General features: G+C 41.6%; 1 protein-coding gene across 7 annotated transcripts in view; it reads left to right on the top strand.

The window, feature by feature from the left end:
* Nucleotides 1-24,863, top strand: part of TNIK (TRAF2 and NCK interacting kinase) — a 442,546-nt gene that overhangs the window by 113,466 nt on the left and 304,217 nt on the right. For all 7 annotated transcript variants that reach the window (XM_042955223.1, XM_042955220.1, XM_042955221.1 and 4 more), the window contains exon 2: nt 21,604-21,669. Coding sequence is in view for 4 of the 7 variants with exons in the window: in XM_042955216.1 (XP_042811150.1) it covers nt 21,604-21,669 (66 nt within the window). In the remaining 3 variants the exon portion in view is untranslated. The remainder of the gene's footprint in view (nt 1-21,603; nt 21,670-24,863) is intronic.

Consider the following 24,863-nt stretch of genomic DNA (forward strand, 5'->3'; position numbering starts at 1 on the left):
TGTAAAACCCTGGTAGTTGCTTAACATTTTTTCAAATGAGTTAGTCGATTTTGTGAGGACTTGAAAGGAGGTTTTGAGCTGTTACTTTGTTAGAATTTTAGTCAGTCTTCAGCAATTATAGAGTATAGGGAACTTCTAGGTCTTGAAGTTCTTTTCTCAGTCATTTGGCAGGTTTATCCTGCTATCTGTTACAGTTTTTTCAAAGTCTTGTCCCCCCCATGTTATGGCCTTATATACAGTCACTAAAAAATTTTGGCCTATAAGTATCTTGTGCTAAAAAATAGAAATAGATATTTGTTTGTTTTGTTTTCTTTTTAATTTGAGAGAGAGAGAGAGAGAGTGAGAGAGCAAGGGAGAGGGGCAGAGGGTGAGAGAGAATCTTAAGCAGGCTGCATGCTCGGCATGGAGCCCAACAAAGGGCTCACTCCCACGACTTGAGCTGAAACGAAGAGTTGGATGCTTAACTGACTGGACCACCCAAGCTCTTTCCATCAGTTGACTGATTATGGTTATTGTTATACACAAATACCCCTTCCCATAATGCACGCAGAGATGATATAAAACAAAGAAAAATACTTTGTCCTTAGGACTGAGAGTCTAGGTGGGAGGTAAGTCATCCCAGCCAGAATGGTCTGTGTGGGGTGGGTCTTAGAGATGCTGGATGCATTCCATATAAAAATGTGGATTAGGAGTGGGAGGGCTCCTTGACTTTTCTCCAGTGTCAGGTAAGTAGTAACTCAGAGGTTGTTCTTCCCTTATGAAATGGAGGTGAGTGTACTGCCATTCGAGCTCATGTTGAAGGATTATTGAAGGGTCAACTGAGAGTCTGGATATTAGATTCCTTCCAGATAACCATATGTTTGGATTCCCTTCCCTGAAAAAAATGCACATGCTTAAAACATGGAATCTAGTTTCAGGAGGTTCACAGACCCTCATGGGTACAGGTTAAGGATTATTTGATAGAGGGGCACCTGGGTTGCTCAGTCGGTTAAGTCTTTGACTCTTGATTTCAGCTCAGGTCATGATCTCATCGTTTGTGGGTTTGAGCCCCATGTTGGGCTCTGTGCTGTTGCCACAGAGCCTGCTTAGGTTTCTCTGTCTCTCTCTCTATCTCTGTCTCTGTCTCTGTCTCTCTCTCTCTCTCTCTGCCCTTCCCCTGCTTGCACTCTCCTTTTCTCAAAATTAAATAAACATTAAAAAAAGAATTCTTTGATAGAATATAGTGTAGGGGAGGGAAAAAAACCTTTTTTCTTTACCCATCTTTGGTTCATTGGTTGGGGCCCTGCTGATTAGACTGATAAAAGAAAGATTAACAATAGAAACACAAAATTTTTTAAACATGTACATTTTGCATACACATGAGAGAACTCAGTGATGAGTAACTCAAAGGAATGGTTAGAACTTGGACTTAAAATAACACCTTAACAGAAAAGCAATAAATTTGTAGAGAAGTGACAAGACAAAGAGAAAGGGTCTTGAGCTTCCAAGAGCACAAACTGTGGAAAGGTGAACATATAGGGGAAACTAATGGAAGATAAGGGCCCATTTGTAAGATTTGCTATGTAGATTCCTCTGGTGTGTTTCCGGACTATAAGAGTCTAGAGTTGTCTCTGAGGATTGGTAAGAATTGTTCTGCCCTTCCTGGTAGGGAGGGAAAGGACAGAGAGTTTGTGTGTCTGTTTCTTTTCATTTGTCTTCAGCTGAGAAGAATCCGTCAAAGTGACATATTTTGGGGTAGCATATTCTGAACCTCTTTAATAGCTACAGGACAGCACATTTATCTCATGAAGGGCATGTGTTAGGTTAACATGCATCCTGTTAGCTAATTAGGTTCGTGGTCTTAGACTTTCACCTGAAAGAGGTGGGATCACCAACATCACCCAGCATCCAGTTCTTTGAAAGTAAATGCCAAGTGCAGTTTGTTGGCAGCTTCTGTACCTAACTAAGGCATTTAGTTATGTTAATTGGGTGGCTATGTGGGAGACTCTGCAAAACAGGGGCGCTTCAGAGGGGTTTGTGAACAATAATCACTGTCCATGAGCAACGATGGGGAGAACTAAAGGTTTAGAACAGAGATCAGATGTGGTTATGTGACAAAAGGCATAAGATGAGGCTGCAATCTTGCACCATTATTATTTATTATCCACTTTAAACCATGTTTGTGCTGCTTTCAAAGATACTGAAACAAGTTATTCAAAGTTATTAACACTGAATGGAGATCTGACAAGACTGTATTCAGTTGGGTAGCATTTTAATACCTGAATTAAAATGCTGAGGTAATTTGTCAGGGTTTCTTATATATGGCTGATTGTGAGCTTGCGCTTTTGGGCAGAAAGATGCACCTTTGCTCGTTCGGCTTTGCTTTGCTGTGGCTGGTCAGTGCTAGAAAAGGCACAGTAGACTTCCCACAGGTTGCCTAAAAATTGGATTTGCTGATCATGGCATAGCCACTGAAGGTATTGGGAGTCTTAGTTCCTTTGGTAGCCAGAACCACTTCTGTTGCACATCATTCAAGGTATATTCCTTTCACATTTTGTTGTGCTTTGGGTGCAATTTACATAGGATGCTGTGTTAACGATGCCTCTCTGTGTTGTGAGCAGAGGCACACCAGGTTGCCGGCCTCAAGATGGACATAATGGGTTGGTGGACACAAGGGGTTCCTCCAGGGAGAGGTTGGCAGGGCATGTGTGGTAAAGTCTCAATGGTGAATGGCCTTGTTGTCTTGCTGCTCACTGCTTTGCTAGGTGGCAGCCATATTGGCATTTCTTTGGAAATTCTGATCAGTTCCCTAAAGACTTCATTACCCCAGGTGGCAGGAGTCCACATGTGGGCTGCTCTTCAATTGTAACGTGAACATTATCTTCCTAAAAGAATCTTCTGTGGCCACATACATTGCACAGAGCAGGCTGCTCTGTGTTCCATTAAATGATTCATAGACCCCTCTAATGGCAGACTTAATGGGCATATAACATCTGTCCATTAAGAATATGTGCTCTGAGGCACTCAGAAGTTCCCATAGCAGGCGCTTTACAAATGCTGGTACTTCCTGGTGTCTGCTCCTGGAAGACTGGGATCATGACTTCTTATCCATAGATCCCCAGTGCACAGCACAGAGCTGGCATGGAGCAGGTGCTCAGAAAATATTTTGGGAGTGATTAATGTGCGATGAAAACACTGTTCATGAGTGCTATGAGGAATTTGGTGACTGAGCTCTTTTCTTTCAAATTTCCTAAGTTAACCATGTTAACCATCACCAATGAACCTAGTTTCTGATACATTGTGCAAATCACACCCTTATTATTGTTTGTGCAAATGGAGAGAAGATGCCGTTTTTCAAGGCCCTAATAAGTGCTAGCTGTTGTGCTAGATTTTTTGTAGGCAGATTGTAGGTTGCTCCAACCTTGACTTTAATCACTAGTTTGCTGTGTTTGGGCCTTTGGTTTTTCATCTATAAAATGAATGTTTTTTTAGTGCTCTTACCAGGGTTGCAGATAATACATGTAAGTGCTTAGTCACATAGCAAATGCTCAAGAAACGAACACTTTATTCATTTATTTATTCACTTTATTCATTCATTTATTCATTTAACACTTATTGAGGACCTTCTATGACTGTGACACTGTTAGAGGCTAGAGATATCAGTATGACTCAGAACTACCTCAAGTCCCTTAGGTATAGTCTGGAGGGGGAGTCAGGCACTTAAACACATAATTACCATATGTGCAGGTGCTATGGTAGTTTTCTAGAATAAATACTATGAGAACACAAATGGAGGAGCAGCTTAGCTCTGCTAGGGAGAAGGATGTGGGTTTGAGGAAGGGCTTGGATGTGATGCCTCATATGATTTGAAGGTGAAAACCAGCTTATGAGAAGTTGCTTGTGCACAGACTGAAAGTAGTTGAAGTAAAGCAGGGGATGGTGTGTGTGTGTGTGTGTGTGTGTGTGCGCACAAAAGTGGTAGGGGAAGAAGTACCCTCAACAAAGTAAGCAGCTAGCTCAAAGTCACACAGCTAATAAGAAGCAGGACCTGGAATTGGAATGGAAATGATTTCTACAGAGCCAGTGCTATTTCTACTTTTTTACTCCTAATTTTAAAGCTATATAAATTACATTCTCGAATGTGCTTTACGGTACTTCTTAGATCCCTAACGTTTTCCAGAGGAAAGTATCTCTAGCTCATGATGTGTGTCAGCAGTAAGTTTTGTGTTATGAACATGAGGTTCTAAGCCAGGCCCTTCAGCAGTGGTTGTTAGGGTACGGTGAGATCTGGTGGCCTTCTCCCGTAAGGCGAGAGGTGCCTCTGTGAGGAGGAGAGGAAGACCTCACCTCATGCCGTTGGCAGGGATGGGGTGGTGCTAAGAGATGGAGGCTGAGGGGAAGCTCACCAGCTCCGCCCCTGGTCAGTGTCTCTGTTGACTGCTGTATAGTATACGGAAATCACCCGAATGCATGCAGGCCGTTTAATCATTTTTAAAACTTATTCCTGGAAAGGATTAAAGTTAAATGAGCATATCAAATGGCCAAGTAGTTCACTGGCAGGGATCTTTTCTCTACTTTGGAGAGGTCCACCCTGCCCCACCTTCTCTGCCAGTACTACTGGTGGTGAGCCATGGCTTTGGTTTTGCCGGAGCCCCAGTTCTGCCCCACTCAGCCACTTTAACTGTGCGTTTCTCCCCGTGGAGAGCTCTGCCTTCACCCAAGGGACTTTGCAGAGGGGAGAACTAGTGTCTCCTTGCCAGGGCTTGCTAGAACTCCCCAGGCCTCACGATTATTGGTTAGGCTGTAGGTCTGCCAGTCGCTTTGGTCCTAGCCAAATGGTTCTACTCGAAAGAGAAAGCTTATTCTAATGACATGCAGATTTTCCAGTCGTTGTCATTCTTCGTAATTCATTGTTTGACTTGACAATCAGCTGCACAAAATCCCACCTGCCTAACAATACCTCCAGCCACATACTCCCCAGGTTTCTCATCTTGAAAAATGCATTTGAATATAGTGGCTGAGAAGGGTACAGGAGGGGGCTGTTGGAAAGATCTATCTCTGGAACAAGTGTGGACAATGTGAGAGCTGATGTCAGGTTTTGGGGATGCGACCATAGATTTGTTTTACAGCACATTCACTGGCAAACAGTAGTCAATGAAGTAGATACTCTACAAGAATTATACGCTTAGCGTCGTACTGTGTGGTGTGGTTAACTACTGAGGGGAATGCCATAGTCAGGGCAAGAATTTCTGTGCTGTAACAAAAGACTTTTACCTAGTGGGTTTTAAGTAAGCCTCACTGACTGAGCACTGACTAATTGGTGGGTGGCTGCTTATATCTATTTCCTCATTCTTTTACACTGAAGTTGCCTTCTTCATGATTCAATGATTTTTTTGACCCTTTTAATTGCAAAATATATACTGAAAAGTGCACAAAACAAAAATGTGCCGCTCGTTTAATTAGATGGCCATTAGACCATCTCTCTGCTCAAGAAATAGAATGATCCTTTTTGCCTCTCAGGACAATTTCACTAATCCAAAGGACTGGGGGGAAGAGAGGACATTTTTATGTTGTTGAGAAGTAAGACTTAATAATAATTTGTAAAGAGTCTTATTCCCTTTTCGGTTTAGACAGAGTCACTAAGAGATACTAGAATGGCAATGTTGTCTAACACAGGTCCTAGAGTACCAGCTTTGGTAGAGATGTCTGACTATAATTAGCAGCAATTTGAGGTAAATGGCACATGACTGAGATGGTGTTGGTTTTTTTTTCAATATATGAAGTTTACTGTCAAATTGGTTTCCATGCAACACCCAGTGCTCATCCCAACAGGTGCCCTCCTCAATACCCATCACCCACCCTCCTCTCCCTCCCACCCCCCATCAACCCTCAGTTTGTTCTCAGTTTTTAAGAGTCTCTTATGCTTTGGCTCTCTTCCACTCTAACCTCTTTTTTTTTTCCTTCCCCTCTCCCATGGGTTTCTGTTAAGTTTCTCAGGATCCACATAAGAGTGAAACCATATGGTATCTGTCTTTCTCTGTATGGCTTATTTCACTTAGCATCACACTCTCCAGTTCCATCCATGTTGCTACAAAGGGCCAGATTTCATTCTTTCTCATTGCCACGTAGTACTCCATTGTGTATATAAACCACAATTTCTTTATCCATTCATCAGTTGATGGACTGTTTTTTTTTTAAATAAGTATTTCTTTTGCTATCTTTTTTAAATGTTTCCTTTTCTTAAAATCTACTCTGTGAGGACAATTGGAAATTAAACAACTGTCCAGGTCCATCTAACTAACGGGAAATTTTGAATGAAGGAGGTGAAATAAAGAGCATTTGTTGTATTTGAAAATCAAGGATATAAGCAGTACAGGTGGACAATATGCTTCTGGATGTTTTTACCAAAACATTCCTATTGGTGAAGGAGACTAAATTCGAACCTGAAGAGATACTGGTAGGCTGACTATGGTACCTCTACTGGAAAAAAATACTGATACCAGCTTATCCGTGTTTAACCACTATGTTAAAACAACAAACACGGAAGTCCTTGTGGAAAATAGGCTTTCCGGGAAGATGTGCCATATTTGAATGTGGCCTCACATGTTCTCTGGTGCCCAGCTGTATACTGCTGAGGAATGTGTATCCATATCTTCATGATATATGGTCTTCCTTACTTAGTCTTTATTTCACCAATGAAAAAGGAAAGAGTTTATGTATATTATCTTGTCAGTCTTGATACAATTATTTATTTACTTAACCAGTATTTATTAAGTGCCCTCTGTAGCCTGGATACTGTGCACGTTGCTAAGGATATTAATTTGAAGAGATCCTGGCCCTTGCTCTGTGGCGGGAGGGAACATAGTTGAGTGGGAAAGGTGGATGTAAGCAAATTACTACAGCAACACCATTTACCAGTAAAGGCCATTTACCGGTTCCTTTGTTGCCTGGAACAAACATAGCATTTTGTTTAAAAAAATTAATGGCGTTATGTATTCTTTATTCCATGTGCGTCTGCCACTTTTTTATGGTCATGTGTGTTCAATACTTGAAATCTGTCTGCCCTATGAAATGCTTATGGACCCATGGTTTCTAGAAATAATCTAGAACTTGCTGAATGAAGGTGCTGTCCCACAAGTGACATGTTTCGAAGCTTCTGTCCTTTCTGACAGAAGAGCTACAGGCTATTAACATGTGTCCTTTTTAAATGACTCCATTTAAAAAAAAAAGCAATTTTTGTCCCCATGCTGAGCTCTCTCTACTTATGCAAATCCTGTTTGCATTTCAAAGTCCGGCCTGATGCCCAACTTTTCCTTTCAGCCTTCCCTGGCTGTGTCAGTCTGTATTGATTTCCCACCCATCTGAACTCCTTTAGCATTTATACTGTGTTCAGCCTGTTTGGCTGGTTCAAGCAGGGTTCCTACACTCTCTCCCGTCTCCTTTCTGTGCAGGGTCCTTGAGAAATGGATTACAGCATTTCCTCCAACAAACGTTTCCTCCTTATTCACCAGCATGGGATGGGATGGTAGAGCAGAGTAGCCACCCAGTAATCCCTGGGGAGCCACTGGGATTCAGAGGAGGGGTTTACAATAGCCCCTTGTAGGCGCCCAGGAAATGAGCACTGGTCAACTTATTGCCATGTAGTTGTTAGGGCTCCATTGCCCATTCTATGCCATTGACATCTCGTGACTTTAGGTCACTACCCCACGGTGACCTCTACTATTGTTTGTATAGAGCCTATCTTAATAAAATCTCTTTGCATGTGGCAGTGAAGGATCCATTACCATTTTCTCCCTTTCCAAATTTTCCCTGATTACGAAAATGCTGTTTTTCCACGGACCAGTGATAAACATTCTTCATAAAAGAGGCATTGTTCCTTCAGTAGCAACTTGTAATGAGAAAAGTGGAATAGAGACAAAATGCAGCCCTGGTCTGAACGGAGACCGGTTTTCCTTTGTGCGAATAACCAGAATTCCAGTCAGGTTGCCACGGAGATGCTGAGATTATAACTGCCCATGCCAGCAGTCAGAGAATGTTGCCCAATTAGTTATTTTCAGCCGCGTGGTTACCTTGACAGTGGCTCAAAAGCAGGTTTTGAGTTCAAAGGACTCAAATGAGCAGCTGGAGGGCTTGCAGTTCTGCTGTCCTCGGTGGGAGGGTCGGGGGGGGGGGGGGGGGACTACAAGCCCCGGCATGCCCTGGTTTAGGTCTGTAGGATGTGGTCAGCCCTGTGAATGCAAACTCCATGTTTTAATGTTTCCTCCCCCTTCCTGGTAACAAAGGGTTCCTGGAATTCCTGTGTCACCAGCCAGCTTTGTAAGCATTTTTATTTCCCAGGGTTAGCTTCAGATGTTGCAGGTTGGAGACAGTGGGGAGAATGTGCATTTTGGCATTGAACATCGATCTCGTGTAAGTTACTCTCCTAGCTTTAGTTTTCTCTTTTGTAAGCAATCTACCTCACAGGATCAATGCAGATATTAAGTAAAATAATTTTTGCAAAATGGCCTGCACAGTGTCTGGGCATTAGGAGGTGCCCAGGAAAAAGTGGCTCTTTTCAGAAATATTGTCTCAGAAATCATAAAGCATTTTGCTGTGAGATTATTACTATCACTACCATTTGGTCATTTCTTTTCTATCAGACAGAATGGGCTAGGATATGCTGTGATAACAAACAGTCTTAGAGATTTGATACAATTAAAGTTTATTTCTTGACCATGTCCAGAGCCCAACAGGAGAGGACTCTGTCCAGCAGCTACACAAAGACATAGACCAGTGGAGACTTCATGTCCACATATGCTTCCAAAGTCATCACCGTATCTGATATAGCAATCAAATATTGCATCTGAAAGTGGCATGTCAGTTTCACTCACAGTGCATTGGCAAAAGAGAATCATGTGGTCACACACCCAACTTAAAGAGGGGTTGGGGAAGTGATATTGTATTAACATAACAGCAGGAGAACTTGAATATTTGTGGAACAACTGTAATGACTATCACCTCTATTAAAGATCAAAAGGCAGATGGACAAGAGTACTTTTAAAGAAGAACTGTTAATTAAACATAGATAAATAAAAAATGTCTGAATGGTAAAATTCAAAGCAAATCAATTCGAATTCAGTTGCAACAAACAGAAAACCTATGCAGTTCTAGGGTCATCTGAGGCTTGGGATTATTTTTTTGTTCTGCTATAACAGCCTAGCATGAGGCTTCAATTCTTAAATTCACTTTAGGGTCAGAAATTGCTGCAGAGTTCTGGCCATCACATCTGCATTCCAGGCAACTGGAAGGAAGAAGGTGGAAGACAAAAGAGCCTTTCTCTCAGCTAAGTCAGCTCCATTTAAGCAGCCCATCTGAAAGTCCTTCACCGTAGTTCTGCTTACATATCATTGGCCAGAACCCAGTCACATATTCTCTCCTAGGCTTAATGGAGCTAGGGCATACAGTTTTTGACTTGGATGCATTGGTCTCCCAAATAAAATTGGGATTTTTTGCTACCAAGGAACAATGGGAGAATGGACATTAGGCGGCACTGAGCAGTCCCTGCTACTGTAAGTTAAGATGCAAGCTTCTGTTAAGTGGGAATGGGAAGGGAAAGATCGCTCTATACCCTATCATTTTCCACCCTGTGCTACCCAGAACACCAGTGCTTAGAAAGACACAAAATTCCTTCAAAAAATGTTCTATAGCCAGACAGGTTTAGGAAAGAAGGAAAACCTTGCCTTTGTCTCTTGGAGACTCATAGGGAACATTAACACATTAAAGGCTCTGGAGAGGCCACACAGTAAAGAATGACCTAAATTGCTAATCTTTTAAACTCAGTGTTCCCAGACTTACTTGACAATGGAAATCTAACATCTTTGGAAGCCCGGAGGGATGGAGAAATTTAGCTTTTTTTCCTTGAGTTTGCCAAAAAACTTTTTAGATCCTTGAACAAATGGTATAGAACCCCCATTCAAAAATTACCTGCCTTGTAAAACAAACATAAACAAACAAACAAATTTGAATATTCTTTCTGCTAGCCTAGCCACAGGGACAAAAGCCTGGAAGAAAAAAAAATAGCTCAGATGTTAACGAAGCCCTGTTACAATAATCTGTGTAAGAGTTGGTATTAACTAACCAGCCATCTGTACCATTAGTGATGACACCAAGTGATGACTGGAACGGCTCATACCATCATTCGCCAGTTGGCAGGCCCCCGTCCCAGGTACATGTTCATGGGCTCTTGTCTGTTCCTACCTGGCTGTTGGCCATCCCGCTCCTCTCTCGAAGCAGGAGAGTAATAGGGAATCCAACTAACCAGTATTAACCTCCTCACCCCTTAGAGAAGGTCTGTTGTCAATGACATGGTTGCCTGCTGGTGTTGGGAAAAGTGTTGAAGATGCTATCAAGCAAATATAAATGTCATTGGTCTGTTGTAAGCAGGTGGGAAATGAGTACCTTTGGGGGAAGGGTTCAGGCTCTTCTTCCCAAAATGGAACCTTGGGTAGTTTCCTAATATTTCTTACTTGATGATTTAGGTAATCACTTCTTGTCTTTAAAGTCCATCTGCTGCAAATGCTATTCTTTTTCTTCATATAAGCGTCTTTAAAAAGGCAAAATACCCGAATCTTTGCTAGCCTGGTTCCCAACATTTCAACCTCGTGTTGCTGCAAATACTGGAAAGCTACTCTGTCCTGACAGGCCTAGAGAGTTCTCATGTTTGCATATCTCTGTATACTGAATGATACATTTTCCCAAATAGCTATATAATCTCTGGGACAACCTGATGATGGGAGGGAAGGGACCAGGATAGTGGCCTTTATGTACAAATTGGCCTTTAGAGCAACTTATCATGTTTGAGCTTGAACAGACTGTGGGAGAGTTGGGGAAAGTTCTGGAAGGTGGAGATCCCATCCCTGTCTAAAATCTGCCTTTTGGCTTAGTATCCTGGAGAAATTTCTCAGTCCGCTTTATGGAGTTAGTATGCCTTTCCCTGACAGTGGGTGAGTTGGAAATAGTCCCTGAACAGAGCATTGGGCTTTGTGCATTGTACATGTGCAAAGGCTACTTTGTTGGCATAGCTCAGGATCTGTGTGTGGGTCAGGAAGTGTGAGAAGGGCTGGCTGGTCAATCGCAACAGTAAACAAGGGATTAAAGTAGCCAGTCTACCAAAATCAGAATAAATATTCAAGTTAATGTTCTAAGTTCTTCTTTGATTGTTCTCTTTTTAATTTTATGTTCCTAATTATACATGCCCATTTTTTCTAATGTAAGCCATAAAATAACAATAAGCTTATGTAGAATTATTCGTTTTCTGCTCTAAGGAGATAATTTGGAACTAAGCTAAATATGAGTATGACTATGTAAAATCTGTGAACTGAGAAAAATACATTTGGAAAAATTCAATGATCTCTTATGCTGATATGTACCTATGTACATATGACCAAATTGACTATCTCAGTGATACCAAATTGGCAAATGTATGATATATAACATTATATCATTCCCCAGGCATGATTTAGATTCACTTCTCAACCCAAATACCTGGAATTTACAAATGAATGCAAGCACCTACCTATCCTCCCCACACTCCTGCTCTCCTCCCTGCCAGACACTGTTTGAAAGCGAGTGATTTCTTTCCTTTCCTCAGAGGATTTTATTGACTGGAAGAAAAGACTAGAAGTCTAAAGGACTTGGGGTCCTTGTTCTAACTCTGCCACTAACTAGGTGATATGTTGGACATTCCACGTAAACTCTCTTGTTGGAAAATCCTATCATTGTATGAGTATATAGGAACTATCTATCTGGGCCTTTGCTCTTCTGTAAAATGGGGAGAGGGATTTATTGACAAGATCTCAGAAATCCCTGCTTCTGAATGTCAGAGATCTTACTGTCTTGTGGCTCTTGGTGGTAGAACTTTCTTTCTTCAGCCAGCAGATATTTTCTGAGTGTCTATAATGTCCCAGTCACTGATCTGAGTAGTGTTTATATTTTGAGTTTGGAGTTTGTATTCTGAGATAAAGAATTATTAGCCAACACTTTTGAGTACTTACAACACGCCAGACATTGCTATAAATATTTTATGTATGTTAATTATTTTGTAATAATTCCATTTAGTGGACATACTATAATCACTGTTTTACAATTGAGGAACCTGAGGCACAGAGAGATTTAAATAATATACTCAAGGTCACTTAGCTAGTAAATGGTGAAGCTGGGATCAGAATCAGGATTTCTGGCTATAGGGTCTGTGGCCTTAACTAGCTTGGTATACTGCCTGTCACTATCAATTGATTAACTTAAAATAACCAGTATTCATCTTAGCTGGTGGCAAAATCGGAAAAAAAAAAAAAAAAAAGAAAAGAAAGAAAAGAAAACAAAAGAAAAGAAAAAAGAAAAGAAAAGAAACGAAACGAAACTGTAGCTTTGGACAGAATCTGAGAGCCCGCTTGGTTTCCCCCTCTGGAACTGCAGGCTCGAGTGGGAAGGCAGGGACACTGAGCAACCACTGGCATATTTTACTTCTAGTCCCAAGTTGCTTGGTTGATTGCACTACCTGGTTGGAGGTCACTGGCCCTTCTCTGGCTCCATTGTTAAACTGCAAGGTCTTCACCATCCCTGTAACTACAAGTTAGTTTCAACATTGGCCATTTGTAGAAAAGTGAGTAATGACAGACTTTCATTCAAAATATTGGATTTGACTCCCACCTCTACTACTAACCAATGCTATCACCTTGGACAATGTTTACTAATACCAGCAGCAATGGCAATAGTAGCAGTGGCTTTTATTTATCACTGTGCATTGTGCGAAATTCTTTATATACGTTGTTTCTGGTGCTCAGAACAGTCCTCAGAAGAGGTGTATTTATCCTCACTTTACAGCCTGGTCTTGGCTGCTGTCTCTACCACATAATATTTAACCTTGGGTAAGTTGCTTAATTCCTTGAAGCCTTAGTTTCATCATCTGAAAATTGGGGTTAGTAATATGTACTCCTCATAGAGTTGTAAGGATTAAAGATGAAAAAATATATGAAGCATTTAGGCCATTGTCTATTTCAGAGACAGTAATAATGACCATTACAGCTTCAGGTCTCACAGGTATTGCTCTGAGGAAGCAGGTTTCAGATCTAATTTTAAAGGCTGCCTTTATGAGGACAGGCTGGAGCTATAGAGTCTCTAGTGAAGCAGGTGAGTGGGAGCAGGATGCATGGGAAGCTGTTTCACTACCAATGGTTGCTTAGTAGCAGGTGGAACTAAACAGGTAGCAAACCAAATAGAAGGTGGGGAGGTTCTGGACTCCTTGTCCTGTGGGCTAGAAGCCACCGTCATCAAGGATGGTGTTGCTTGATGCTTAGCTAGGACCATGTCCTGACCCTGCCTGGAGCTAGTACTGGTAAAAAGAAGAGCAATACCACCTAGCTAGGCTCAGCTGTGTGGGGCAGATGGTGTCCTGGAGTCAGCCCACAGTCAGTACCACCCTTTCCAAAGGACAACACTGGACAAGTGGGGCTGGGGAGGTGTTCAGCACGTTCACATTCAGGACACAGCCTTGCCAGGAAGGCAGGCCAAGTGGGATTCTCCCATTTTACAGTGGGAAAACCAGAATACAAGAGGTCAAATAACACTAGCAAGGAGTGGAATCCTAAATTGAACCCTAGCTTTTTTGCATCAGTTGATAGGTCTGCATAATTTAATTTGTTCTGCACAAATGATCAAATGAGAAAATTCAGCAGTCATTGTTCTATATCTATTTATTTTGAGTTCATATTATATATCATATATATTATATATATATATGATATATAATATATATATATATATAAAGCTTATTATTTATTTTGAGGGAGACAGAGACAGTGCAAGTGGGGGAGCGGCAGAGAAAGGGAGAGAGAGAGAGAATCCCAAGCAGGCTCTGTGCTGCCAGTGCAGAGCCAGATGCAGAGCTTGAACTCACCAAACTGTGAGATCATAACCTGAGCTGAAACCAAGAGTCAGATGCTTCACCAACTGAGCCACCAAAACACCCCTATTTTTATATTTTGTAATATATTCTTTTACTTGAATTACCTCTTCTATTTGAAATGCTGGCTTGGGCAGTATGTTAATGAAGATAAGTCTGGATTATATTCTAGGTCTACCAGGTATATACTCTTAGAGCGCCTTGCATTTTTCCTCCATGTTGCTTGTCACTCTAATTTAACTGAAATTTAAATGACCATGTATGTGTAGTTATGTGTGCTCATGTCTATTCCTTCATCAGATTGGAAGCACCAGGAGGCGGGGGCCAGTGTACCCCCACTCCTACATTGGACAGTAGTTGGGTGTGGAGAGTGTGGGTAGCATTCAGGGATTGAGTAAACCCCATTGTGGAAGGTAAGACCTTTGGGTCTTCAGATCCCTGCATTAGAAGGAGGGAAAGCCAGTAAAAAATGAGCTTTGAGGGACCTTGCCTGTTTGTGAGTACAGCATGTGGCCTCAGTACGATGTTTCCCATCACTGTGCTCACTTGGGAAGAACGATGGTGTTGAAAAGCCTGGAGGCTCAAGATAAATATGGAGAGTTCTCCTACTGTTCCTGTTTTCTTTGTGCTGTTTTGCTTTTGTAAGCATATGCTTGTCAGTTAGGGCTGAAACCGAACAAAACAGCTGCTAAATATGGTTCCAAGAGAAATAACATTTTGGTCTTTTCAAGGCCCATAAGTTTAGAGTAAAGCACAGTCATTTGGCAGATGTCAGTAGGGAATCTGGGGGTGGCCAGTCATTCTGGGAGCCGTATCAGCCATCCGGACTCTACTGGGGTCTGTTTTACCCTGTCAAAGCACTGGTGACCCCAAGTGAAAGATCTGCAACAGAACAGTGGTCTTTGAGAGGAGTTTGGGAGAAAAGGTGTCTAGAATCTGACCACTGGCCACTGGCCATCATCTCTCCCAATCCCTCTGTTAATTTCATCTCAGAGAAGGGAGAAGGGTTGGGGAGAATATACATCACCTCTTGTGAAACGAAGGAAGTCATCGTCCTGGTTATATATTTAAGTTTGTCTTTTTCGATCTTTGGGATTTAGTGTAGAGATGTTGTTTAGTGTTCTGAGAAATGCTGGGTCATTCAGGGGGCCCGGAGGAATTAAAATATAATTCAATGGCTGGGATTTTAACCCCTAAATCTTAAATCTCTCCGTTCTGCGGTGAAGTCAGGCCTGAGCCTGCCAGTATTGCCTGAATTTCATCAGCTGATGAAGGAGAGAATTTATTCCAGCATCCCAGGAGCCCCCCTAAACTTAATGTGTCTTCCCAATTTCTCAGTAATTTCTAAAGAGACATCTGTTTGCCCATAAATATCTGACCCTGTTTGCTAAGTGCTTGGTGTTGGTTAAAAACAATAGATTTTCTTTTATTGGCTTTGTTAGTTGAAAATATACAGAATACAGACGGAATTTTTCTGTGGCATAGGCCGTGTATATTAAATGAACTCTTTCTTTGAAGAGAAAAAAAAAGGAAGGAAGGAGGTTAATGTTTGTTGAAATACTATAGGTGTCAGGGCCTGAGCTAGTCTAGACACTTTCACAGCTGTCAAGGTAACCCTGTGAGGGAGGCAGTATTATCCCCCATTTTAAAGATGAAGGAACTGAGACTCAGGGAAGTGATGAAGCTTGCCCAAGGCTGGAGAGCTAGTGAGTAGTAAGTCAAGGGCTGGGAATGCTGATTTTATGAAGCTGAAAAGGTCCAAAGTGGTCAAGAGTCCAGTGTTTGGAGTCTGGCCAGCCAGGTACCCATCCTAGATCAGTCATTCATCAATGGTGTGACCTTAACCGACTGCTTAACCTCTCTGTGCCGCAGTTTCCTCATCTGTAAAACAGGAGACAACAAGAGCATCCATTTGACATAGTTGTAATAATTAAATGACCCATTCGTAGAAAATGCTTTGAATAGTGCCTGGCACGTAAAGACTCCTAAAATGTTCGCTATTATTGTGATTTTTATTATAGTGGCTAACCAAATTTGTCTTTATCAGTACTTACTGAAAAGTTACATTTTCTTTTATGGAACAGCTTGCCTTTTGATATGTAGTTATGTTTCATTATGAAATAATGTAAACTACTCTACCTTAGAATTAAATTCTCTTCTCCGTCTCCCAGCAAAGGTTAAGATCTGAATAAAGGCTTGTATAGCCAACAGGGATTCCTGACTTTGGTAAATGTCAATGATTTGCTCTTTTCTTCTTGGCGTATGTAACCTTCTTCCATGCTGCCCATCCTGGCTTTATGAGCAGCTAAACAAACATGAGAGAGAGAATTAAGCTGAATCTTGTCTCTTGGCTTTCCTGTCTTTGTAACATGATTATTAGGTACATCGCCTTGTTGCATTGCACTTGGCGGCATCCTGACAGCCTGTCCTCTCAATGCACCTGAAGCACAGCTTAGACCAATGGGCTTTATGAATTTTCCTTAGAGCTGGGAATACCATAGGAGCTAGAGTATGTGCCAGTTTTGTGCAACTGGAAGCTGGGTAAGGGAAATGGAAGGGGTAGTGACTGGGACAGCTTGTCTAGATTGTAAAAAGAAATGTTGTAAGTTTGCTAGACCTTTGGCTTGACATTCTGATCCCAATTTTGGCAGCTTCCTCTAGGCGTGTGGTGGAGAGTTGGGAGTGGGGCATCAACCTTATTCAGCAAATAGTTATGTCTAGAAGTTCTGTGTTGGACACCATGCTCAGTGCTCGGAAATTCTAAAATAAATATGTTATAGTCCCTGTTTTCAGGGCATTTGTAATTTATCAAGGGAAAGAAATGGGAGAGGGAGTGGCACTAGGTGAAAGTGGTTATGATAGAGCTATGTACAACGTGCTGTGGGTGCAGAGAGTTGGTGGTACTAATTTGAGAAAAGCTTCACAGAGGAGGTGGCATACTGGGTTTTTAAGGCCGGGCTTGCCTGAATGGTAGAAGGAATAATCTTGGCAGACAGACATTATGAACCAAGGCAAAGAGACATGGCCTGTAAGGTGTGCTAGGGACATAGCGGGTGGTTTGAGGCGGTTAGTTGTAGTACAAAATGATGGGACGTGAGAGTGGGAATGAAAACTGGGCCTGAGAATGACAGGACCTCGACTTTCAATTTGAACCACACTGTGTAGGATTCTAAAGCATGGTGTGTTGTGTCTTTTTAGAAAGTTCAGTGTGAAGGAGGAAAGAATTGATTGAAAGTAAATAGTCCTGGCAAGAGAAGATGAGGCCTGTTGTATGAACAGAACAGAGTAGATGGATATAATGGATACTGGGAGATGAAATCGTTAGTACTCAGTGACCAGCATGAGGTTGGAACGTTGGGGTCAGCCTATCTTTAAGGTCTGGGTGGAAGAAACAGAATCTCTGTGAGAAACTGAGTGGTATGCTAGAAGACAAGGGAGGGGACATATTTCAACAAGAGTGATGATGCTTGGCAGTATAAATGCCTCAAAGGGAATAGCCAGGACGGGACTGAGAAGAGACCATTATAGATAAGAGATTGAGGTCATTGGTGACCCTTGGGAGAAATTATTTTAGAGTTCTCCAAGAGTGGAGAAGACACATGAATGAATGCTTACCCAGTTCAAGCTGTAGCATTATTCCACAAGAGCCTAACTAGCAGTTAGATGCATTTGTGTATGGGAGTATTCACAAACATCAGCTCTTGGGTATTTGGAGTGGAGGTAGGCGAGAGGGAAGCTTAGGATAAGTGCTTAATTCAAGTGCTCCTGGACAATATGTCTGCCCTCTGCTTTCCAGGGTCTCAGAGAGCCTCCTCCTTGTAAATACCATGACCCGAATTGTGCCATTGTCTTATTATTGTCAGCATACTGTAGAAGATAGATGCTTCTCGACTTCTCTTCCAGTTCCACGTTGGTACTCGTTTCTAGCCATGATGCTTGTAGTGGTTGCTGTGATGTGTCACCCAGTTGCCTTCTTTGCTCCTGAGGCACTCCTTGTCCACCTGCTGGGGTCCACCTGCTGAGAGTGAAGGCAGCTAGTGATTGTTCTCACCTGGGGATTGTCCTCAGCAGAAGAGTGTCACTTCACACAAGATCATAACCTCTGGGATGGGGACAGTGGACAGCCTGTATGCAATGACTAGTCAATGGAGGTGGGGTGCAAAGGCTCCCATGCCCCGGGGTAGGATAACTTTGAAGAGTCGCCTCGGCTCCAGAGCTCCTGTGGGATCAGATGAAGTTTTGGTTCTGTTGCATCATTCTGTCTGCTAATTCCAATCCGAATTCTTTCATTCTCAACTGGTGTTGATTCCGTGGAAACCCTGATAAAATCCCTCTGTGTAAATCTCAGTAATTCTGAGTCCCATTTCCTGGAGAACCACCCCAATTTCATGATTGTTTCTAGTTTGTTTGTCTACCCAAGGTGGTCACCAATCCATCCCTGTGGTTACTCTGACCTTTAATTCTGAGTCCGTTGGATGCACCCAGCTGGAAGACCCCTCTCCCAGCAGCTGAACAAAAATCTTGGCATTGCACTTCCTTGGTCCTGACTGGCTGAGACATAGGCCCATCAGTGGACTGTTCAAGAGGAACGAGCTAGAAGTCAGTTGCCCAGATGGTCTTGAGATCAGCCCATTGAACCTCAGCCCCGAGGAGGGGTCTGTGAGGTGGGTTGGCCCCTGGGCCTAGAAGCTTGTCCCCGCTCTGCTCCTGCCCTCCCCTTCCGCCATCCCCTCCCCCACTGCTTCGTAGGCTCCCTAAGGCAGGTGGTAGTCACCCTTCTGGATCTTCTCTCTTTCATTCAAATTCTGTTTTTTTAGTCAAGAAAAACGAATGTTGAAAACACAATTGAGATATTTCGAGCAAATGTAGAACCTCTCTCAAAATTTGTTGCAGAAACACCGCTGAGAAAACAAACTACTGGGAGCACAACTTAGAAACAAACAGCAGCTGCCACCATTTGTGGGCTTTTTTTCCCCCACTGTTCGTTCCCTCATTTCTTTCTAATCCTGCGTGTAATAGAACCTGCTGTTCTGCTGGCCTGGCGGTCTCACACACACAACTTTCTGTTCCCATCCTGAGGCCTCCCAGGTGCTCTGTTAGCCGCGGGGTCTCCGCTGACAGGGCCCTGGGCCCTTACTGTCTCTCCTGTCACAGGGTTCCCTCTGGAACGTTGTCCACACCCCCTGACCACGTGGGGCGTGGCTGGAACCTCCGGATTTCTCAGGCTGTGGAGTGTGGTTTCTTGCCCTCCTGGCTTTATCACGATGGATTACGCAGATGACAATCTTTCTCAGTGACAAAGTGCTTCAACTGCTGGGCTTTTGTTTTATTTTTTAATTTGTTTTTTCTGCGGAGTCTTCAAAGGCATACAGCAAAGGGCTTTCCTTGGGCCTGATGTGCTGAAGACTGTAACTCGAAATGACTCTCTCTTATCACATCAAACTCATTTGTCTCCTTCCCCATGCATGGCAGCCTTGAGCAGCCCTTCACCTTTTAAATGCTGCTAGTGGTGTGCAGACCCTCAGCTTCAGGATGACTGCTATTACACGTTAGCCGATGGCCAACCATGTGCAGGGTGTAGTGCTAGGCCCTCACTCACTCCTCATCAGAGCTCTGCAAGGCGCGTGTCATATCTGTTTTCTCTGCCCAGAGACTGAGGTGCTCTCCCAGGGTGTCCTATGATCATGCAGCCAGTCAAGGGAAAGCTGGTATTCGACCCAGGTCTGTCTGAATCCAAAGCCCAGGCCTTCCCTCTCCTGTCTCTCAGTCACCCTGACAACATATGGTGGTGCTCTTACAAAAGTGTTGACGCTTTTGCAGCCTTTTTTTATTTGGCCTTCCCTCACAGTTCGCGCCTAACATTTAAAAATTAAGACGGGGGTACCTGGGTGGCTCAGTCGGTTAAGCCTCTGACAGTTGATTTTGTCTCAGGTCATGATCTCATGTGTTCGTGAGTTCGAGCCCCGCATCAGGCTCTGTGCTGACAGTGAGGAGCCTGCTTGGGATTTTCTCTCTCTCTCTCTGTCTGCCTCTCTCTCTCTCTCTCTCGAAATAAATAAAGAAACTTAAAAAAATAAAAATTAGGACATCTTGGAAACAAACAAACAAACACAAAACACAAAACACAGAAACAAAACACAAAACTTCAGACCTGGCAATATTGTGCTCATAGGTTAATGTAAGAACCAACTGGTCCCAGCTATGTTACCTCCCTCTCTGCAGGGAGACATGGCTTCTTCAGGCTGCCACAGACCCCAGCCGGCCCACTTCACTCTTTTTTTTTTTTTAATGTTTATTTATTTTTGAGAGAGAGAGTGTGTGTGTGAGAGAGAGAAAGAGAGAGAGAGAGAGAGAGAGAGAGAGAGAGAGAGAGAGTGCATGAGTGGGGGAGGCACAGAGACAGAGAGGGAGACGCAGAATCTGAAGCAGGCTCCAGGCTCTGAGCTGTCAGCACAGAGCCTGACATGGGGCTTGAACTCACGAACTGCAAAATCATGACCCGAGCTGAAGTCAGACACTTAACCAACTGAGCCACAGGCGCCCTGCACTTTGCTCTCTTATGTTACTTGCCTAGTCTCTGTGGACGTTTAAGTTTGTGATTCTTCATTTAGGCCCTTAAAGAAATAATTTCTGTCCAATTAGATATCAGTAGAGGTCAGAGTCAGTTTATGCTTCTGAGTTGAATTTTATAGCCTTTGATATTTTTTTCAACTTTTGTGGACAGTAATTTAGTAAGAAGTAGCACTCATTGGACATTTGTGGAGCACCCTAACATTTAGCTGACTCTGAGGGTTAGGTGACACCTGTTTGGTGGTAAGGACTTGCATCAATCTCCAATTTAGTTTGTCTTCAAAATCCTGCAGGGACTCTTCAGGTACTGCAGGATCCGGAGACCATCCACAGAAACATATTTTGCAAGGACAGCCTTGTAAAGAGGGAAGATGAATCCAAAGAAAAACATGCTGAGAGAGGCAGCTGTGTTTTTTTTAAAGTTTATTTATTTATTTTTGAGAGAGAGAGAACACAAGCAAAGGAGGGCTAGAGAGAGAGGGAGAGAGAGTATCCCAAGCAGGTTCTACACTGACAGTGTAGAACCCGATGCGGGTCTCGATCTCACGCATCGTGAACTCATGACCTGAGCCAAAACCAAGAGCTGGACGCTTAACTGACTGAGCCACCCAGGTACCCCAGAGGCAGCTATGTTGGTTGGATCTGCTCTTGGGAACCATTGACTACCTTATGTAAGATTGCCCCACCACACAGAAACACCCCCTTCTTGACTGTGTTCAACATAATGGACAGCTCAGAAGCTTCATAGAGAAAGATCTGAGAAATTAGAATCCTTTCTCAGGATGATGGCTCTTTCATTTTATCCTGATATACCTGCAAGTGTGTTTCCATCTGACTGTGAGAAATATGTTAATTCTTTGTTATTGTTTCAGTGAAAGTCATATCTCTTTTTGTCTGATTTAAACACATCTCATAGAGATGTAAAATGGAAAGAAAGTAGATTTTGACTAATTTCATAGCTGTAGCTGAATTAAATTTTAATAGCAATTAATATTAACACATGAGTACCCCCAAAGCTAAAGTTATTTATTTGCTTATTTTGAATTTTTGCTTTTGATTACAACAATGCCTAGAATATTGTGCTGAATATTTGTTGTTTGTTTATTTTCTTTTAGGACCCTGCAGGGATTTTTGAATTAGTGGAACTTGTTGGAAATGGAACATATGGACAAGTTTATAAGGTAGGTTCATTTAATTTGAATATAGCATGGCGTATATATGGTTTTTGATTCATGCATGCTAATTAGAAATGCTGTCCCTTCTTGTTCATATATGTCTTATAACAGATTTACAACAAAATTATGTGCTTGTTAATTGACTCTCCATCTTTCGAAATATGTCTGTAGTCCCATTGCCTAAACTGGATTCTGGGATTTGGGCATTGACCTTCATTAAATACAACAGTATCTATATCTGACACGTGAATTCTGATGCTGCATATTTGAACCTCTTTAAGTGTTTACTTTCATTTACATCACACTGCCAGAACTGGTTTTCAAAGGAGCAAAAGATGCTTGTTACTTTAGAAATTTAAGCTGTTAAAGCATTACAGCTGGAAAAGTAGATTTGTTATTGGCCCAGGGCATGAATTAAAATGAGTTTAGTGAACAATGTTAGGAGAAACCTGGCTACCTCACAAAGCAAAGGCCTAATGGCAGCAATGACTTTTAGAAGATATGAAATAAGTAAAAGTTAAACTTGACATGAGGAATAAGAAGTATGTTTTGTCCTTTTAGTAGTTTTTGCTTATACGTTCACTCAAAATGCTTTTAAAAGATATTACCCCCAGTAAAGGATCTAAAAAAAATGACTGTTTAAAAAATGTGGGTTGATTTCCTTTCTGATTATCAAAAGGAAATGGAAATGAACTGTTTTGGATTAAAGTTTAGGGGGTTTTAGTGAATGAGCTATTGAAATAAATGCCTTCAAAAAAACACAGTTCTTTTCTCATGATTATTTATAGGGAAATATCTATCATTTTCCTGAGTGGTAGTTAGATGGGATGGTGTTTTCATTACAAATTATCTCTTTTGTTGTTCTGTTTTTAAAAGTTTCTCTTCAGATCCCTAAACTTCTCTAAGTGATTAAAATTACTGTGGAAGTCATCTATATTGTAATATTTCCAATTCAACAGAATGCCAAGAGTACACACACACACACACACACACACACACACACACACACACACACGATGATCTTGAGAATCTGAACACAATTGTAAACAGGTACCTATTTAAACCTTTATTTATTGGGAGGTATTTATTTATTGGTGTCCACTCTAGGGGAGAATTTCTCCCTTGCAAGAAATGATTAGTTCCTGAAATGGCAACCCCTTGCAATTAGACAGAATGTCGTCCACCCAAGCTGTTCACTTGACGTTGATCCTGTCTGACACAAGGAAGAAATGTGTCTCAGCAAATGCTTTTAAATGCTGTCAATGAAGATAATTAGGTTGGAAGATTGTGTTATTGCGTTTTGAGAAATTGGTTAGAACTTGTGAATTAATGTGGGCTAATGAATTAAACTCTGATTTAGGTAGAAAATTACTTCTGATTTGCTGACAGTCTGGAGTTGCAACTCTGTGGCATGCTCCTGGTTTCATGGCACCCTTAGAGCCATTCCACAGTACCATGCTTCTTCCCATCTGTAGAACATGCATTTGGGTCATGATTCACAACTTTGTCCACCTCTAAGAGGTGGACTGTACACTCTTGCAAGATAAGGCAACAAAGAGGTTCAGTTAAGGATGAGAAGGTTTGGAAAATTCACAACTATCCCGAATTTCTTGTTGCCTGAAAAAAAAATAAGGAAAGGAGACAAGTGTCAAGAGGTCTCAGATCTTTTTTAGAGAGGAAAGATATTCACCAACTATGTTGTTAACATTATCCTAGAGATACCATTATTTTAGTGGTCGTTACAAAACTTTGACACCACTCAAGCTGGAAGGAGATTGCCAAGAAAGGTCCTGGTGAACATGTTGGACTCTGGGACAGAAGACTTGGTCTCTTTTACCAGCCCTATGTATTGTTTTGTGGCATCGCAGCTTCTCTGTGCATTAGTCAGGTACAAGTGTCATTAGAAATGCTTTGGGGATTTGTAATGGTAATGATATATCTGAAGAATTAAAACTCCCTACTCATTTAAGAGATCGGTGTCTAGGCAACTCAGATGTTAGGTGGCACCTGCTTCTGGACAGAGATACCTGGGTTTCCTGAGCCACTAATCCAGTCCTTTTGTTACCCGGAGTTCTGAGGGATTCAGCTTAATAAAATAGCACAATCTAATATATGTGAGCCTAAAGAAAAATAAGTTAGGAAGTGATTGTTCACATTACAGGTTATATTTACCTTTTATGGAATAGACATATTTCTAAAATACTATAAGCATACATAGAAATTTTCATAGCCCTGAGAAGAGATCTGTATACCAAAAAAAAATTCTATGATAAACTCTTTCTCTGTATTAAGTTTTAAAGTTTCTTTGTATTAAGTTTGATTTCAACTTGTTGATTTCAGCTTTTGGTGTTCCTGGATTTTACAAAATGAAGTCTAATTTTATGAACAATTACATAGACCTTGTCTTTATTTTATGGAAAGATTCATTTTTGTGAGTTGTCCTAAGAGAGACATGATAGAATTTTATTTGCAAGTAGTTTTTAAGAAATGTACTTAATACAATAAACACAAATGTGCACAAAAATGTAGATATTAAGAGAATATTTTCTGCAATCTATCTGAATATGAACCACATGCATTTGGGTGTGGACATATAAAGGTCATTTAGTAATGTTTAGATTTTCAAAGTTATTTCTAGTCTCACTCCCAAGTCTGGCTTGGTCTCTCTGTCCTTAGAAGGCTTACCGTTTAGCATTTTGGTCCCAGGTGGTCAAGTGACAAGTCACTATGTTTTTTACTTTATTTATTGGATTTAATACATAAATAATAGAGTAGTGATTCTCTGTCAGGACTTTTATTGTAGAAATCATCTTCCTGGGCCTATGGTTCCCATTAAAAACCAAACCAACAAAAAGCCACATACCTGTGTGCTAAAGATTTTGGCTATTTATTGGCATGCCACCTATTGGGAGCTAATGGAATCCAGATAATGTTTTTGTTACAATAAAGTAATATTTTAATATTTTAATATATTGAGATAATTGTTTAATGTGTACTGCTGAAACACCACTAAATCTTAGCCACAAATTTCAAAAATGAATGTTGGTCTATCCGGTTTCTTAATTTGCCATTTTGAAATATATATTGGTTATTATGGACATGGAGACATAATTTATTGCAGAATGACAGGGTGAATTGTGAATATGGTAGAATCCTCAGCATCTCTCAAGTTTTTCTCAAAACCTCCCAAAGTTGTAAAG

Source organism: Panthera leo, chromosome C2 (genome assembly GCF_018350215.1).
Source record: "Panthera leo isolate Ple1 chromosome C2, P.leo_Ple1_pat1.1, whole genome shotgun sequence".
NCBI lineage: Eukaryota > Metazoa > Chordata > Mammalia > Carnivora > Felidae > Panthera > Panthera leo.